The following is a 17,850-nucleotide window of genomic DNA, read 5'->3' as shown; positions in this document are numbered from 1 at the left end:
TTCAGCTGCACCAGGATGTACATGATGCCCTTCCAACATCCTGATTCTAAAATTTTCCTTTAAGCCTTCCTTGCTTTTGACTGTTAATAACCACTTGCCATATATAAGGGTGCATCTCCAAGAAATGAATCTGCACAGGAGCGGGAAGGATGTGAGCTCCCACACAGTAACTGTAGATAAAACACACTCACTAATTCTGTACAGAATGACCAGCTGAGTGAGACAAACCCACAGCTATTCATCAAGGAGTATTTTGGTGGTGTGAGGAGACCTAGTCAACCACTTGTCATCAAAATGGCCAATGAAATTGAACACATTTAAATAAGCAGCTGCTCATGATGAGCTTATTGCTGATTTTTTAAACTGCAAGACAATTCTCTGTAAACAGATATATTAATCTTCAGGTTGTATCAGTCCCATTTATCCTGTGAAAGAGTACATTTTCTCTTCTAGGTGCATTGGGAACATCCAAGAGAAGCTGAAGGATGACAAAGCCATTTATCTGTAAGAAATTAAACCCATCAAATAAAAACCTTAGAAGGATTTGCTTTATTACATGTCCCAAACACTGAGGTGTTTCATGGATGCAAGTGCCTGCATTTTAATAAAAAAGTCATGTCAGCAACATCATCACTCCTTCAACTAAAATGAAATGACAAATGCTAAACCCCCCTTAAAACTCACAATAATAAAGAGTGGCAAGAGAATTCAACAGTGCAACAAAATCTTTCCTCTTGGATCAACATCAGGAACACATTTTTATACCAAATCTCCTTACAAGCAAATAGTCAAATAAATCCTTTCACATTAGGACACTTCAAGCACACACTGATGTGTGTATCAAAAGCACAGCTTCTAGGGATGCTCCCGTCTGAACTCCAGCAAACAGCAGGGGTTTGGATTTAAGGTGATGTGGATCTCCTCTGGAGGACACAGTAACAGAACACTTGAGAATCCTTGAAATCAAAACTTCCTTCAACACAGAATCTCACTAACTTATTCCTTTGTCCTCAGGGAAGGAAATTAATTCAATAAATCCTTTTGGGCTGGGGTTTCCTGGTTGTTTTTCTTTCATGGACCCTTCCCACGTCCTGCCTGCCAGCTCATTGTCCCCAGCCCTGGGCTCCTGCAGACACAAGGGGGATGTGTTTTTGGGAAGAGAGAAATGTGAGCTCTCAGAGCCACATCCCATCAGGGCAAACTCCACAGGGAGCCCCCAGGGTGCCAAAGCCTGCAGGAGCCAGCACAGCTCAGATGTCAGGGGAAGCCACAGCGCCACTGCTCCACGCTCACAACAGCAGAGCTTTAAAAAATGACTGCTTAAATACAAGGAATCATTCTCTGATAAAAGGAAAAAAAAACCCAAAAAACAAAACACACAAAAAACCCCCCCAAAAACCCCCAAAAACAAACAAAAAAACCCAAACCCAAACAAACAAACAAACAAACAAACAAAACAAAAAAAAACAACCAAAAACAAACCACCACCCATAAAAAAAAAAAGCCAGATGCTTCTGTTAGGTCAGATCAGTGCAGCACCCAACAGTGAAAGTGTATTGCAAAAACGTTGTGCCCAAAGATTACTGGTGACAGCTTTATCATCACACATACTAGTGGTTTGTCTGAGCTTTGAGCTGCAGGAAATATCCATCAGTTTTCAGTAAAACTGGAGTTTCTCTTAATAGAATATTCAATAGGTCATTTTACCCCTTTTCCCCCTAACTATAATATGGTTATTTATTTACATGGACAATTATTTAGTGACCTCAGGAATTATTTTGATTTTTTGATTTTGCCTCTTAACTAAGTCACATATAAAAATATGTGATTACACAATGATCTTTAAAATAATCCATTCAGGTCATTCAGAGAGCTCTAATACTTCTAATTTGTCTCAATCTCAGCTTCCTTAATCTGTTTATATTTAGTTTCTAAGAAGACTAGCTTTGGACAAATTAAATGAAAAACAAATCCACAACTTTTTACTGTAACAGCTTTGGCTCAAAAACCTACTTCTGCTTATTAAAAAAAATCTCCAGACTTTATGCCCTGTGCTCCCCTGCACCCTTTGGCTGCTGTTATGGAGAAACCATGGGAAGGCTGAGATTAAAGACCTGGCTGTGTAAACACTGATAGATATTAAGGCTTAAACATAAACTTGTTGACTCTGCAGTTTTCTCACTTGGGCTTGTACTGAAAAATCTAAGAAAGGGAGTTCAGAATGAAATATCTGTCAAAAACCAAGTGCATCATACAGCTATGATTATTCTGATTTTCAAAACACTTTTTTACTGTATTTACTACAGAGGCAAAAATACAGAAAACAAAGGAATTTGGAGAACCTTCATGAGAAGTGTCTGCTACTTCCAAAGGCATACACAGCCAAAAGTAATGAGATCCCTATATTGTTTTTATTAAAAAAAAAAAAAAGTGAAAATTGTTTTGCTGATGTTTTCTCTTTTAAGTTCCCCTGAGAGCGTGGATAATAAAAAACTGACAGTAACAGATTTCCTATTGTCTCTTGGAAACCATTTTCTCTTTGGAGAATTGATTTTTAGTAGCAACAGTGATGACACGTGGCAAAAGCTGTAGCTGATACCAGAGTTTTGTGGGCCATAATAAATCAAATCAATCTGGAGGCTTCCAAATGCAGGGAGCAGAGGCAGCGATTCCCATTTCACTGCTCTGTGCAAGGCAGTGGGGGGCTTTCTCCCTTGGAGGAAGATACTTTTTGATTAGCAGATCATTTAAAAAAGCCAGAAAACAACAGTTGCCATTAAAATACTGCCCTCTGTTTCTGCCCATATGTAGCCTGCAAGAACAGAAGTGAAAAGACAAATTGTGGCTATTGGAAGGAGGGAGGCATGGTTTATCCACACTGTAATGCAGGGTAGAGAGCCCCACACCAGCTTTAATCAAGCTAGCTTGCATCTCAGGAGCAGGCCAGAAGACAGCTCCATATGGAATAATTTATTTGGCCATGAAACAGAATATATTAATCTGTGGCTGAATTTCAGGATTCATGTAACAGCTCAAATGTGACCATCCTTGTGTGCTAGAAATCAGGATCCCAAGCCAAACTTAAAGCAACAAATCCAAATCACGAATCTTTCTTGTTTTTACTAATGAAGAGTGGGAATCCAAAGCTGTCTTGTAATCTGGGAGGCTGAAACTGAGATATCTGTTTTACCACTGAAACCACAGTGAAAGGTCTCAGCCAAGCAGCTCTGCCTTATTGCTTCCACAGTCCCAGTACTGCCCATGTTGACACTTTGATTCCACATCTTTAGAACCAACACACAATAACCACTGCTCTTTAAATTAACACAGACTTCTGCATCTGAACATCACCTAATTTTTTTTAAATGGCAAATGTCAATGTGAAGTTTCAAAGCACTCAGGACAATCTTCAACTCCTCTGTCCTGAGCTTTGAGTGTTCAGAGCTCTCCTTCACCACAGACAAGCTATTTAATTTATCCTCTTGGGCTGCTGTGCAAGTCTTGGTGACCCACTCATGTCTCTGGGCCATGGGAAGGTTCCTTCTCCACCTTCCTGACGTGGCAGTGGGGCCAGGTGTCCACAGAACCAGCCCAGGTTTGTTTCTGGATATGAGACAGAAGCAGGAGCCAGCCCTGCAGATGCCTGAGGAAAGCTGGGAGAGGCTCTTGCTGTGAGGAACAGCCCCACAGCCCACACTCTGAGACAATGTAAGGATGAGTTTCACAAGAGATTGTAAACAAATGGTTTAATGCACAAAGCTGCTGAAAGCAGCCGCACTGGAAAGAAAGGAGGAGTGCAGAAAAGGACCTCCCAAGAAATAAACCACACATGGATATCTCTGAGCAGGCCCCCAGTCAATATGAGGTGTAATTTTATTCACAACTTAAGGAGATTTGAGACAGGCATCTCAGCATTACTGGTGCCCAGCCACTGGCCTGATTTATTCACTGATTTAGTGTGGGGGCTTCTAACTTCCTTTCAGATCCCATTCTAGCTTGCCTGCATCAATCTGCATCAATGGAAAATATTCTGAAAATGCACAGAAGTTTTCCATAAAGACACTTTTGCTGAAGCATCCAATGGAAACTCACACTCTATAACCAAATGTATACAGGCTAAGAGAAAACTCTTTCCCTGTGGAGCACCCAAACATTGTTCAGGCAGCAGAAACAGATTCTGTGAAGTCTTTTGGAGATAGTTCCTCTGATGCAGGAACTATCACCTGTTTTCATGACAGTTCCTGCACCAGAGCTTTCAGAGAAAAGCTCCATAATGTAAACCCTGAGGGAAATTCAAACAAATGAATTCGCGCTCCTCCTGCAAATACGTAATCGTGTCTTTAGCGCTCACCTGCTCTGGCCTCTATGGGACAAATTCCACCAGAGCACAAATACATTGACACCAATGAAGTGAAAATTCATTCCCCCTGCCCATTGCACCCTCCCTGCCCCAGGTGCAGCCTGCAGAGCTGCACTGGAGGGTTCACTTACAGCACTCGCAGCGAGCGGAGCCCGGTGAAGGCGTGGACGGGGATGCACCGGAGCCTGTTGTAACTCAGGATGCTGCAGAGGGGAGAGCAGAGTCACAACTCTGGCCTGGCTTTGGTTGTTTCACTGCTAATTCAACCACAGATAGGCATGGAGAGACACATGCTTAAGCAACAAGGGATGCACTAATTGCTCAGCAGCTTAGATGGTGTTGGAAAAGCAATTAAAGCTGTTAGCAAAACTTTGGGCTACTTACAGCGTCGATAACTGAGTCATGTTGCTGAAGGTGTGATTGGCCAAGACACTGATGCTGTTGTTGCTCAAATCACTGAAGAAACACACAGAGAAAATATAATTTACATGTATGAATGAAGAAAAAATGCCTCTTTGAAAAGATTACATAATATCTGCACAGCAAAATGCTTGGAAGCAATTGAAAAGTTGCATATTATCAACTGGAGTATTTTCTGACCAACTTTGAATGAGCTCTAAAGGAAAAGCGTATCAGACTCCCTTAAAAAGCCTCAGACTGAGAAACATTAAGGCATCTTTCCAGCATACAGCATTCAATGAAAAGAACAAATGAATAAATGATACAAGCACTGCTGAATGTTTACTGTTCCAACTTGCTTTGCAATGCATTCAAGGCACCCCACTTCCAAATACTTATCATATTGACAGCTACTACAACAAAATTTCATTTTTCATTTTAAAAAGTCTTTTAGATTCAACCAGAACATTTTGTTTTGCTATTGATCTCCCTTGTAAAGCAAAATTAGAGATGTTTCTAAATAAAAAACACTCTTAAAACTAAGCATTCCAGTTTTTCATCCATGTTATTTTTGTCTGAGATTGCCCAGCCCATTGGACTGCAGTATCTGCACAGCTGATTCCAACAGCATTTGAAAATTCCTGATAAATAGTTCAGGCAGGGAATTTCACTCCTGTGTATTTCAGGGAACAATGTACAGAACAAAGTCTAGCTGTGTCTCTATCTGCACGACTGTTCACTGAAGAAAGAACTATACAAATTGTCATTGCCTTAGCATTGTAAATAGTGCCTCATCTAGCACAAATGAATGTGTCTCCTCTGCTAATGACCTTTACAGATAAATCTGCCAAGCGAAACTGCAGCAGTCTGTGTGAGAGTTTTGTCCTCTTGGGGTCCTGCAGAGCAAGGGGCTTCTCAGGCACCTCACTCGTTATGAACATTTACTGGCAGCAGTGTCCACTGTGAAATTCTTTCCAAATTCAAATTACAGAAGGTTTTGGGGTTTGGTGTTGGTTTTTTTCTCCCCCACCCCTCTCCAAATACCAATTATTTATGTTCCACCAACAGCACAGTGCAGAAAGAGTCATGCAATTTCCCTGACATTGAAAGCACGTGTTTCTTACATCAGTGTCAGGTGTCTGAAGGCAGAGAGCCCCTTTGGCACAGCAGGCAGATGGTTTCCTTCCAAGTATCTGAAAAAAGTCACATTTGACAATTACACAAACACATTAAGGAGAATTCACGTCACTCAATCTGCACCATGAGTGAGGACAACATAAAGTCAGTCACTAATGAAATTATCTTTGATTCATTGCTTTGAAACTCTAACAGCTTTTACTTTATAAATGAATCACCCCACATGCAAATCACAACAGCAGCTTATTGATTTACTTTATTTGTTTTAAAACTTGGAAGTGCATAAAGGATCTCTGGCCTACAGCAAACAGAAATGACCATTTGGTTCTTCTGTGACAGCAGCTGAAGAAAGGGAGAAAAATTGCATGGCCTGTGCCCTGAACTTGGAGTTACCTTTCCCAAGTCTCTCCAAGAGTGCTGGCTGCTCCCTGACCCTGCCAGAGAGGCTTTGTCCCGGGCATGGAAGCTCCTTGTGCAGCCAGAAAGGGAAGAGGAGCTGCACTCCCAGATCCCTGTGCTGCAAAAGGTCCCGCTAATTCCGGCATCCACATGAACATCCACAAGTTTGATGGCACATCCACCACAGCAACACACCCTCCTTACCCCTCCTTTTCACAGCAGGCTGGTACAGGAGGAAAACTTGGTACAAATTAAAGACCAAAGACAAAGCTCTCTTGGAACAGAGGTTCCTCCTACATGCACTAAATATATTTGATAACATATCATGTGTTTCTAGTCTGGAAGTTTCAGTGTTTGAGACACCACTGAACCTATTTCTATGCAGACACAAGCATGGAAGGGCTAAAGCCTTTGGGGATAATCCTAAATCCTCATACAGGCAAATAGAACCCCCATTTTGAACTTTTTCTCCACTTAAAAAACATGATCAGTGAGTTACTCAGCAAAACCCCCTGAAAAAACACAATACTTTTAAAAGCTTGCCTAGAAGAGAGCGCGGGTACTCCGGTCTGCACAGCTGACTGTGGCAGCAATGGGATGTGGGTGTTTCCCGTTTATCACAATAAAATAGAGACAGAGCTGGAGGTTTGTCCCTTAACCTTGGCTTTTAGGTACTCCCTGGGAGATACCAAAGTAATAAGGCTCCAATGGAAAGTGGTACCACGGCACTGCCAAGGTGTTTCTCCAGACATCTTCCAGAATCAACATCTGCCAGGGAAACCAACCCATCCTTCTCAGAGAGCTCTGTGGAGGAGGAATGCATTCCTCCCTCCACAGGTGGGATGAAAGAGAAAATGATATTTCCCTTCCTTACATGATGCTGCAGGGATATTTCCTGAGGCAGACACGGGGCAATGCAACTGATATGGAATGTTTTGAAACATAATCAAGTGTAGCCAGGAAATGCAGCCCACAGCCGCCAGAACACTTCATGTGCTGCCTCTGCTACTGAAAACAGAATCTGATAATCATGTTAGGAATTTTTATTCCACACATACAATTTCCTTGTCTTTGGCAACAGGCCTCCTTTTTCTGCACTTACTATAGCAAACAGCAATAATAATAGATTATCCTTGTGCCCTATGTTCCCTTTCTACATTAACTGTAACAGCACAGAGATACTTGTGTAAACTAAATCCAAGAATATTTTCCCACAAACTTTATTTTTACATCATTCAAAAAAATAAAATCTATAAAAAACAACAGAATTTCTTACATAATATATTTTATAGCTGGTATTATTCCTCCCCCTTTTTTTTCAGCTTAATGACCTCTCAACATTTTCTGCTGCTTCAAATCTCTTTTTGTACTGAACTCCAGCTGAACTGCTCCAGCCAGGCTCACAGTGATCCCTTCTGCCTGTGCACAGGATCCCATCCAGGCAGAGTTCCCCTGGAGCATGCACTGGAGCTCACCTCACTCCTCTCCAGGGTTAGGCTGGACACTGTGGGAACACCAACTTCTGGCCTTATAACCAGAGAAATTACTTTCTCAATTAAAAAAACCCTACTGAACTAATCAATCTCTCCCTGCCAATGATGATGAGCACTGAGAAAGTTGCACAGCCAGCACAGCAGGGACAGAGTCTCACTAGCCAGAGGACAGGTTGGCTGTGCCACACTTACACCTCCCATGGATATCCCCATTTTCCACAAGGGGAAAGCCCCTTGCTTCATTTTGGCTGAATCTGTTATAAATTATTGTGAAAATGGAGTTCCTTGGTAATTTCCCACTATAAACTGGAGATTCTCAGTATTTAGACATGCATGTCACGTTTCTAACAGGGCAACCCACATCTCTTTCCTCCAGTCATGGTCTGCTCTGCATGCAGAAGGATGCTGGGAGTCTGTGCCTTCCCCTTCATCCCAGAAAATCATAAATCTCAAACCCATGCAAGAGGGCAGGGTAAGGTTCTAGTCTTTATTCCAAATATAAAATTCTAAGGATTTCTAAAGGAAATCAAAAGCAGGTCATGTATTATGTATTTGGAAGTTTTATATGATTTTCCTTTAGGAAAGGAGACTCTTGCAATATGTTGAATTCTTCAGGAACATATTTTCAGGATATTCTCTAGTTGATCTCAATATGAAACAGCCTGCAATTTAAACAAACTCATGGGAGTGAGCCAAAGTTTTTTTCCTCCTCATCTGCTTGCTGGGGCAATCAAAAGTCAAGGGTGCACATTTTAATTCAGTGCTTCATGACTCAGACTAACCCAGACATGCAGACCCCTGGAGTTAAACTCCTACAGAAGATCTGCTCTGAATAGCTCTGGATTTGCTCTGCAGCAATTTGATAGTTATATAAATGTGCTAGCAGAAAACTGCAATACTCATACCAGTGGTACAGTTTCTGAATAAACACAATTTAACTCTGAAAAAAGCACTGATAACACACTTTTCATGCATCCATAAGAACAATTCACCACTGCTAAACCTCTCAGCCCATTATCCAAAACGTGGCAGCATTTTCCAAGCTGAAGGCATTCATTCTGAAAGCACATTTAAGTGCAGGGAATTTGAAATAAGCAAGGCTTTTAGGGCATAAGAGCTTGCCAAGAATCAGGAGGATCTGGGATGCAGGATTTGAGGCAAACAACTGGTAGAGCTGGGGGTGCAGGGCACCCCCTCCCCACCTTGCTGGGCTCAGGGGGCTGGAAGCTGGACATAGTGAGTAAAGGAATTATTCCTGAGGGCAAATGGGCAGAGACAAAACTTTGTGTATTTATGAATACATCTATATAAATAAAAAAACAGAGATGAAGCTCCAGATGCTCTGCCAAAAAGCCCCTCAAAATAGCCATAAAAGACTCAGTGTGGAAGGAAGATTAAATTTTTAATTCTTCCCAGTCTTTTGCCAAAGGATTATGATGTCCATGGTGTCTGGTATGCAAAGAAATTCTGGTATGAATGAAGAAAAATACGTGTCTAATTTTAATTCTGGGAATCAAGTTATTAATATACAGAGTCAAGACTGAGTGTCAGTTGCCTTAAAATAGACACTGACTGCTATCCAAAACAACCTCATTTGCTTCCTAACGTCTCTAGGCTCTGTTTAAATATCAGATTGGAGGTTTTTGCTGTTTACCCTGTGAATGCTGCTGAGAATCCTCAAGCCTCAATAATGACTTGTAACCAACAAGCAATTGCCAGAGCAAAAATTGAGAAAGAAGCAAACCAGAAAATCCCAAAATACGTGTTCAGCTCTCAAAGAAAGCCACCACCTTCCTACCTGGCCAGGTTTCTTCTAGAGCATGGCCAGGGGGGCTGGCACTGTGGGACAGGGCCTGCAGCAGCCCCAGGGCTCATCCAGCATCTTCCACACACACCAACATTGCACATAAAACATTTAAAACTATGCATAAAAGATGACAGCTGCTCTTTTTCCAACTTGTCTATTTTTGTACTGAAACCACTTGGGTTGGAGGTGATATAACCAGCCCGAGGCGCCAGAGCATCGTGTAACAATCTGAATCACTTGGAATCCTTTTTGAACTGAGATGTCTATTCAGGCATGAAGTCAAACTTGCAGTGGCAATCCATGCTAAGAGGAGAAACTGCAGAGAGAAATCAGTTCTCAGGCAGTAATTGAAAAGGCACAAAACCTTTCCTTTAAATATTCCACAAAGAATGTTACATTACAAAACCCATGATACTTGACAATTTTATGTAGCTCTAAAATTTTAAGTTGCGCTCCAAAACTATTAATGTCCATATCCTCTATCCTAAAATTTTGAGTTAAATTTCATTTCCTAAAGATGGTGGTCTGAAAAAGAAATTGGACTGTGAAAGATGAAACATCCACAAACAAGAATTTTAAGAGCTTCAGTTACAGTTTTTTGAGAGGAAACAAAAATTAAGTGTGGATCTAGGTTCAAATATGGATCTTGGATCATAAGCTTTGGCAAATTTGGGCTCTGGGTTTTGCTGTATTTGCACACCAGAGCACAACCTCCATGTCTGACACACAAACATGGCTGTGATTGAGAGAAAGTTAAACTTTAGTCTCTGCTAGTGTTAATGTCTCCTTTCTGATAGGGACCCAAACTTTACCGGTCACTGAACACGTTATTTGATAATATTGATATTATTTACTTTTTCCAAACTCTCAGGTTTTAAATGCATATTAATACCTCTATTTCATGAGGAAATAGATGGAAACAGAAGAAAGATTATTCTAGAGGCAGTAAACAGACTGAAATTTTACATTTTGTTTCTTTACATTGTCATTGAGAAAGAAAAGGTTGTAGGGAGAGAAGTGTCCTGAAGGTTTTGTTTTGATTCTTATTGCTTTTTCTTTTAGCTACTGTTAATAAATTTCTCTTTATACCCTTTTAAACTTTCGAGCCTGCTTTGCCTTTCTCCTAATCCTACCTCACAGCAGAAAATAAGCAAGTGCACTAGTGATTAACCAACACTGAAGCCACCACACATCTGTAACTAAAATATCTTCTACAGAACTCTCCTTTCTCTCAATGGCAGAATTCCCCTCTGCAGAAAATGAGCAGGACCACAGAAACCTAATTGCTCCTCTCCTTTATTATCAAAGGAAAACCCCCTGATGCCCGTGCTGGGGGTCATTGTGTAAAACAGTGTGAATTGCCAGATAAGCAAGAGAATTTGCATTCTCAAGCAGATGATTTTCATCAACTATCTCACTCCAGAGTTTCCCTTTGATCAAGTTGAAAGATGGTGCTAAACTGTTACAATATCCCAGCTACCCAAACTGCTTTGGGCATATTTGAGGCATTGATCAGCACAGCCCAGGTAAAAGCCACTGGTTTTAGCCACAAGTCAAAGGAAATCACAAGTGTCTTGAAAGCTGGAAAGAAAAGGTTGGGATTGGTGGTAAATACCTCCAAAATATGACAACTGATGTGTCAAATACATGAACCTACCAGGCAGAACAAGGAACAGCAATGGGAGAGAGAAAGTTTGTGAGGCGAGAAAGAGAAATGGCAAAAGTAATGCAAATATTAGCCTGCATTGATATAAATGGAAGGGAAAATAATCCCTAACAGTGATGTATGAGTGCAGGTTTTTCTAACAATCCCACCAGTGCTATCCTATAGCTGAGTGTCATGACAACATTTCGAGTCTAGAGATGACATGATTGGTACATATTTATTCTAAAACATACCACACTCATTATGCTACAGCTTGTGCACACCATCCACATAATTGCCTCCAATGATTTTCCCCAGTGCAAAATGTTATTTGCTGTAGGTCCATAAAAGCAGCTGGATGCTGTCAGATAAGACTTTATTAGAAATAGACTATACTTTTGTGAATAAAAGGAGACAATCTAGTGTTCACACACTGAGGTAATACATAAAAGGAGAAAGAGCATGGGAAACTAAGTTCAAACAGATTTAGGGGAAAAAACCAGAATTAAAGGAAAGCCTAAAACACTAAGCAGCAGCAAGGCTGAGTTCCAAACTAGCTCATTGCAGGAACATTTTACTTCTGAACATCTGGACCAGAAAACTGAATATGTTCAAGAAAAACCAAGGTTTCTCTTCAGGGCAAACAAACAGTGGGAAAAAATGTAGGCAGTATGTAAATATACAGTGGAGGGATATACAGTGACGGAATTTGCAAGAAGCAACATAATATTTTCCTACTCCCAAGAAGCTGGAAGAGAGCTTGCCCATGATGACAATGATGACAGGGTTTTCTGAAGGAAAAACTGGGAAATAGAAGTTTCTTGCATCATCATTCCTCTAAAAAGCACTGAGTGATCTTTGCAACTCTTTTCTAGATGGAAGCCTTCCCTGCCAGGGTAATCCCTGCTCCCAAGGGTGGCACAAACCAAACACAGGGATGTCTCCTATAACTCCAAGCTCTAAATGTGAAGGAGATAATGGTTTTCACATGTCTTGTCTAAATATGCACTGAAACAGAAACTCAGAATGAGCACTGAAAGGAGTGAGCCTGTGTCTCCTGTCCACCCTGCAATAAAACCTTGCTGGGGATCTTCTCTGCTGAGTGTACAGTGAAATTTGACCCAGAAAGGGCAACATTTCCCCTGTGTGCCTGTGCAAGAGGTATGCTTATTTTTGCACAGTGCTATTTAATACCTGTTACAAGGAAAGGATTCCCCCTTTAAGACTATTTTAAGACCTTTAAGAGAATTTAAAGAAATTTATGAGAAGGCTGCATTCAGCCACAAGAGAGTGGTTTAAGCAGACACCTGACAGCTCTTTTTCTTAAACCATGTTGCACAAAAGCACTGCAGTTTAATAAAAAGCACTGCAACCAATGTGCCTGGCAGATGAATACATCAGCAATGGAAGGTTATAAATGTCAGGCTGGTGCATTCATAAAAACTGCACTGAGATGCTCCTGTGCATCCTGTCCCTGCTCAGGGCTCCTGCAGGGAGGGAGCTGTGGGACACAGGGACAGGAGTCCTGCATGTCCTTGTCACCTCCGTGGCACCTGAGACTCTGGGCTTGGGCAGAACAAGGCAAGTCTCTTCCACCCTGTGCCCAGGAAGATTTTGGGTTCCCTCTGCCAGGTCCAGCTGTCCTCAAGATGAGACAAGAGGCTGGGTCCCACTGGAGATGCTGCTTATCACAGCAACAATGGCAATTCTCAAACACAGAACAATAAAAATGTGTAACTTCACACTGCTAACCTGTAACCTGCAGGATACAGCAGGCTATGGGCAATATCTTGTCTCAATCTGGAAGCAGAAGAAAGGCAAGCAAGATTGATTATTTTTTATTTACTTACTTCATTCTTGTCACAGTTTCCACAAACACATGAAATTTCATGCCTCAGTACCTGCAACCCATCTTTTGGTTTAGAAACAAATAAGGAGCTCAGTTTATGTTAGTTGAGAGGAGAATGAGATCAGGATTGAATTTTGAGACAGCTGGGACAGATTCAAAGGTTATATTTGCAGAATATGAAATATTCAGAGCCAGGCAGTCCATGGCTGTCTGTGTTCTGCTGACACATTTCTGGATGGAAAGCAGAAAGCTGAACTAGAGCTTTGCACAGCCAAGAGGCTCCTACTGAAGAAGACAGTCACGTAAACTCCTATGAACTCAGACTGCTCACTTCCAGGCTATTGCCTCATTTGCCAAGAAATGGTTAAGAAATATAGCAGTTTTTAAGAATGTGAGATTAATTTTACTCTTTTTGTGAAAGCTATGTCATCAGGGTATCAGATAGTATCAGTAGAACTCAATATGCAAAATTTAAACATAAAAATTCCTCAGTGTGGCAGTGGAAATCAAAGTAACATCTGTGATACCTTACTGCTGGCAAGTTACATTTGAATGCAATGAAACCTGAACAAAAGCAGAGCAGAGATGACCTTGCAGACTTCTTAACACTGATGGCAATATATAAAGGAATCCTGGCTAGGAATTGCCTTTCAATTCAATTCAATTCACTATCAACCATGCCCTGGTCAAGAGTGTTCCAAGGATGCATTCACTAATGCAAAGTTTCCATGCTGAGTTACCCCAGGCACTTCCAGGACCCTCATTCACCCACAAAGCCTTGTACTTGTCCACAGCACTGGTAAAAACAGTGTGAGCCCCATTCTCCCCCCGTGAAGGGAGAAAAAATAATAGTTGGTACTAGAAAATAGCAGAACCAGATTTTAGTTCATTATAAAATTCATCAAACATACCAACCAACTCAACCAATTATTTTCACATAGAAATGTTGATGAGATTGTAACAAGTTTCAGTAATGACTCACCTGGGATAGATTTGAATAAGGGCCTAAAGGGGAAAAGCTCAGTATTTCTACTGCCAACTGCTTAAGCCAAGCAGTTCCACCAGGATATTTTCTTTCCATGGAAAGAAAATCCACTATAAATTCCTAGTGAAGCGTGGATGAAAAGACAACTAGAAAGATGGTTCTAAACTAGGATGAATGTACTTTGCAATATAATCTAATTATCTGTTATTTTAGCCGTTTCATGAGGTTTGGAGAAAAGAATTCCTTGTTTCCACCACCAGCTTCCTTTTTTCCCTTTTTTTAATCTCCTCAGAGGATAATTAGCTCACAGCTGCGTAACTCAGGAACATATTTTCATCATCCCTTCAAACTGCCTGTTGTGAGCTTGGGCTCTCACAGAAGCACTACAGGATTATTTGATACTAAGAAATGCATTTGTTCCTACACCCAGAATTAATGGGTACAAGGACAGATAAACTCTGTTCCCATTACAAAGCGATTTATTCAGTCAAGGGACAAATAAGAATAAGAATAATGGTCAGAACATACGGGAAGCACCGGAGCACAGACGACTAAAGTCAAAGGCAAACACCCCAGGGACCCACAAAGCCTCACTAGGATGCAGTTTGATGAACTTCTCGAGAGAGGGGGTAGGTAAAAGGTAACTTACAGCTCAGTCACATCCTTGGGAATCCCCTTGGGCAGCATCCGCAGCCCTTTGTTGCTGCAGCGAACCACGGAGTCCACACAGGTACACTGGGAAGGACAAGGAGGGGAAAGCAGGCAGCTGCTCTCATCATTACCTGCACAGGGACAGAGGCAGGGGGTGAGGAAATCAGCATTGCAGCCCAAGGCACCCACTCTGAAGGTAACTGTTGAAAGGACCAGGGAGGGGCAGCCTGAATCCAGGGTAACCATCACAGCATTTTACACCAGATCCAGTGCTTTGGATCACCCTGCCCTCATGCAAGTCCTTTAGGCAACATGAACAGCTCTGAATAAACTGAATAGAAATATTTTAAAATATTATTTAAAATATTTAATTTTTTTTCCCTAAGGAGAATCTACTTCGTAATTCTGCAAATTATAGTGCAATCCAATGTATGAATCCCAATTCCTCCCCCACCAGCTGAAATGGAGAGCTCGACCAGCACTTTGCCCTTAAATTCATCTAGAGAGATGCTATTCACTATCTACTCTCCTTTTGGAAGACTTTTTTAAAATTCAGCTTTTAAATGTTTTATTTTTTACTTTTCATCACTACCAAAGATGTTTATTTTTTACTTCTCATTTTACACCAGATCCAGTGCTTTGGATCATCCCGCCCTCATGCAAACTCTTTAGGCAACATGAACAGCTCATAAACTGAATAGAAATATTTTAAAATATTATTAAATAGATTTAAATTTTTTTTTTCCGATGGAAAATCTACTTCATAATTCTGCAAATTATAGTGCAATCCAATGTATGAATCCCAAGTCCTCCCCGCACCAGCTTGACCAGCACATTACCCTTAAGTTCATCTAGAGAGAGGATATTCACTATCTACTCTCCTTTTGGAAGACTTTTTTAAAAAGTCTTCAGCTTTTAGATGTTTGTTTTTTACTTTTCAAAGTCAGCCTGGCACTTTGTTTATGATCTGAATTGTAAAGCCTCATTGTTTTCAACAACGATAACCAGGCAAACAACAAACTGAAGCAGCACACTTCCAACTGCTGGCAATCCATCTGTGCACACTTAAAAATATCAACTTTCTCCAAAAATGGTTTCAAAGGTCCATAAGCAGCAGATTAAATCTTGTAATTGAAGAACAATAGGGTTTCTGCAGTAGAAAGCAACGCTTTGAAGCTAAGAACATTAAAGCATGGATTTTCCCCAAAAGCAACAGGCTTTGCAAAACATAAGGCACATGCCTGCTGCAGGATCACGGTGGATGTGAAAGGAAACACTTATGGCACATTCTGGGGATGACAGGGAGGGGAAGCACAAAACTGTGTGTGAGCACGGGCAGCCCGAGCTGAGACCCAGAGCTCCCAGCCTGCTCTCTCCTCCTAACTGATGCAAGGACTAATCGAGACAGATCTGGTTCTTTCTTCTCTCTGCTGGAAGCACCCAAGAGCATTGAGATTAAAGAAAAAGACAGGAAGTCCTGGTACAAGATAACAGAATTACCCCTGACTCTACGGGTAGGAATCATTTGCATTCAGAGGGCTGGGGAGGCACCACCAGACTACGGAAGAACAGAGAATATTTTTTTTTTTTTTCTTCCCCACTGAGTTTAATGACTGGAAACAAAATTCAAAGTCCTTCATAAACCTGCAGAAGGAGCATGTTTTCTCAGCATATTTAATTTTCCCCTGTGTTCTGTGTTTCACACCCTGCCACCACCTACTTTCCATTTGCCTCAACTCCAAGTTACTGCCTGACAGAGAAAGCTCCCAACTGTGGAATGACATTTCGTGCACCAGGATTCTTCTTTTCTCCCAAGTGTGGAATGTCAGTCTGTGGACCAGGATTCTGGTTGGTTTTGGGGCTTTTTTCTCTCAAATTAAAAGTGAATTATTCTTTTATGACTAAACTGGGGTCTCTTGAGCTCTGAGCTCAAGAACCTGGGCCTGTTGCCAGATTGCTTGACTAGGGCAGGAATTAATTTTTGCTCTAAGTAGGGAACTTCTATCACTCTTATTGTCTCTTTAGAGGCATGACTAACTGCACCTCCAGCCTCTCTGGTCTCAACAAGCTGCAAGTCAAGTTAGCAGGGCATTCATCAAGCAATGTTCTCTTTACTAGTTTCTCTAAAGTCTGCTTGACCAGAAGACAAAAATTACCAGGAGAATGAAAGAAATCTCAGAGTATTTTCTTTTAAACCCACATAGACCCAACAAAGCATGAAGCATCACTGAGTCATTTCAGATAATGTCTAAGGCTTTTTTTATTTCCCTGTATCCACCTTTTACTGCTGACCTTGAACAGTATCCAAATCTAAGAGACTTTCCAAACAAGCCAAGAGTCCCACTGGTTTCAGAGTGTTAACTAAGAGTAAGGGAGGCCCAGGATTACACCAGGATTAGACAAAGCAGGACACTTGTCTACCATAAATTAATATAATTCTTATATTTCGGTGTAGATAGCAGAAATTCAGAAACTGGAAATCAAGAATAAAAATACATCACTGATAGAGAATAATGATCTCCATCTCTAGGTGGCTACCTTTTCCACCACCAAACCAAAATGTTCCCTGTGCAGCACTGCTTGGTAGGGAGGAGCCTTCTCAACATTGCCACAAGTGCCAAATCACATTGGACTTTCTTACCATCACAGGTGAAGTCCTGGACATCTACATCTTGGATTGGAATATCCTTCAAGAAAAAGGGTTTCAAGCAGCGTGGATTTCCACTGACAATTCTTTTCTTCCTCAGCCACTTCCCCAGCCAGGCCAAATGGCAGTTACAATTAAAGGAATTAGCCAGCAAATTACTGAAAGGGAACAAAAAATGATTCCATTACGCATGAACATATAGAAATACTGCAATAACCACAGAAAGATGAGGGGCTCCAAGTCCAGGCTCTTTCCTGTGTTCCTGTGAGATCCCTACTCCATCCTGCAGATGCAGGTTTTGTATTAGGGCTGGGATTATAATTAAAATATATATAGTTATGCATATACAAACATATGTTTATAAACCAAAGTGCTTAAAATTATTATTTAAACATATTTCCATCACTACCAGGGCTGGATTTATTGTGGAATTCAACCCAAGCTACAGCTCACACCCAAGTCTAAACTGACCTCACAA

The 17,850-nt window shown here is 41.1% G+C and overlaps 1 protein-coding gene across 3 annotated transcripts in view; it reads right to left on the bottom strand.

The window, feature by feature from the left end:
- SLIT3 (slit guidance ligand 3) overlaps nucleotides 1-17,850 on the bottom strand; it is a 482,483-nt gene that overhangs the window by 85,554 nt on the left and 379,079 nt on the right. For all 3 annotated transcript variants that reach the window (XM_030957781.1, XM_030957783.1, XM_030957784.1), the window contains 5 exons: nucleotides 17,367-17,530; nucleotides 14,724-14,856; nucleotides 5,884-5,952; nucleotides 4,745-4,816; nucleotides 4,492-4,563 (listed from right to left, as the gene is read on the bottom strand). In XM_030957781.1, coding sequence (XP_030813641.1) covers nucleotides 4,492-4,563; nucleotides 4,745-4,816; nucleotides 5,884-5,952; nucleotides 14,724-14,856; nucleotides 17,367-17,530 — 510 coding nt within the window. The remainder of the gene's footprint in view (nucleotides 1-4,491; nucleotides 4,564-4,744; nucleotides 4,817-5,883; nucleotides 5,953-14,723; nucleotides 14,857-17,366; nucleotides 17,531-17,850) is intronic.

This window comes from Camarhynchus parvulus, chromosome 13 (genome assembly GCF_901933205.1).
Source record: "Camarhynchus parvulus chromosome 13, STF_HiC, whole genome shotgun sequence".
Classification (NCBI taxonomy): domain Eukaryota; kingdom Metazoa; phylum Chordata; class Aves; order Passeriformes; family Thraupidae; genus Camarhynchus; species Camarhynchus parvulus.
The sequence above is the reverse complement of the archived record's forward strand: the minus strand, read 5'-3'. Positions and strand labels throughout refer to the sequence as shown.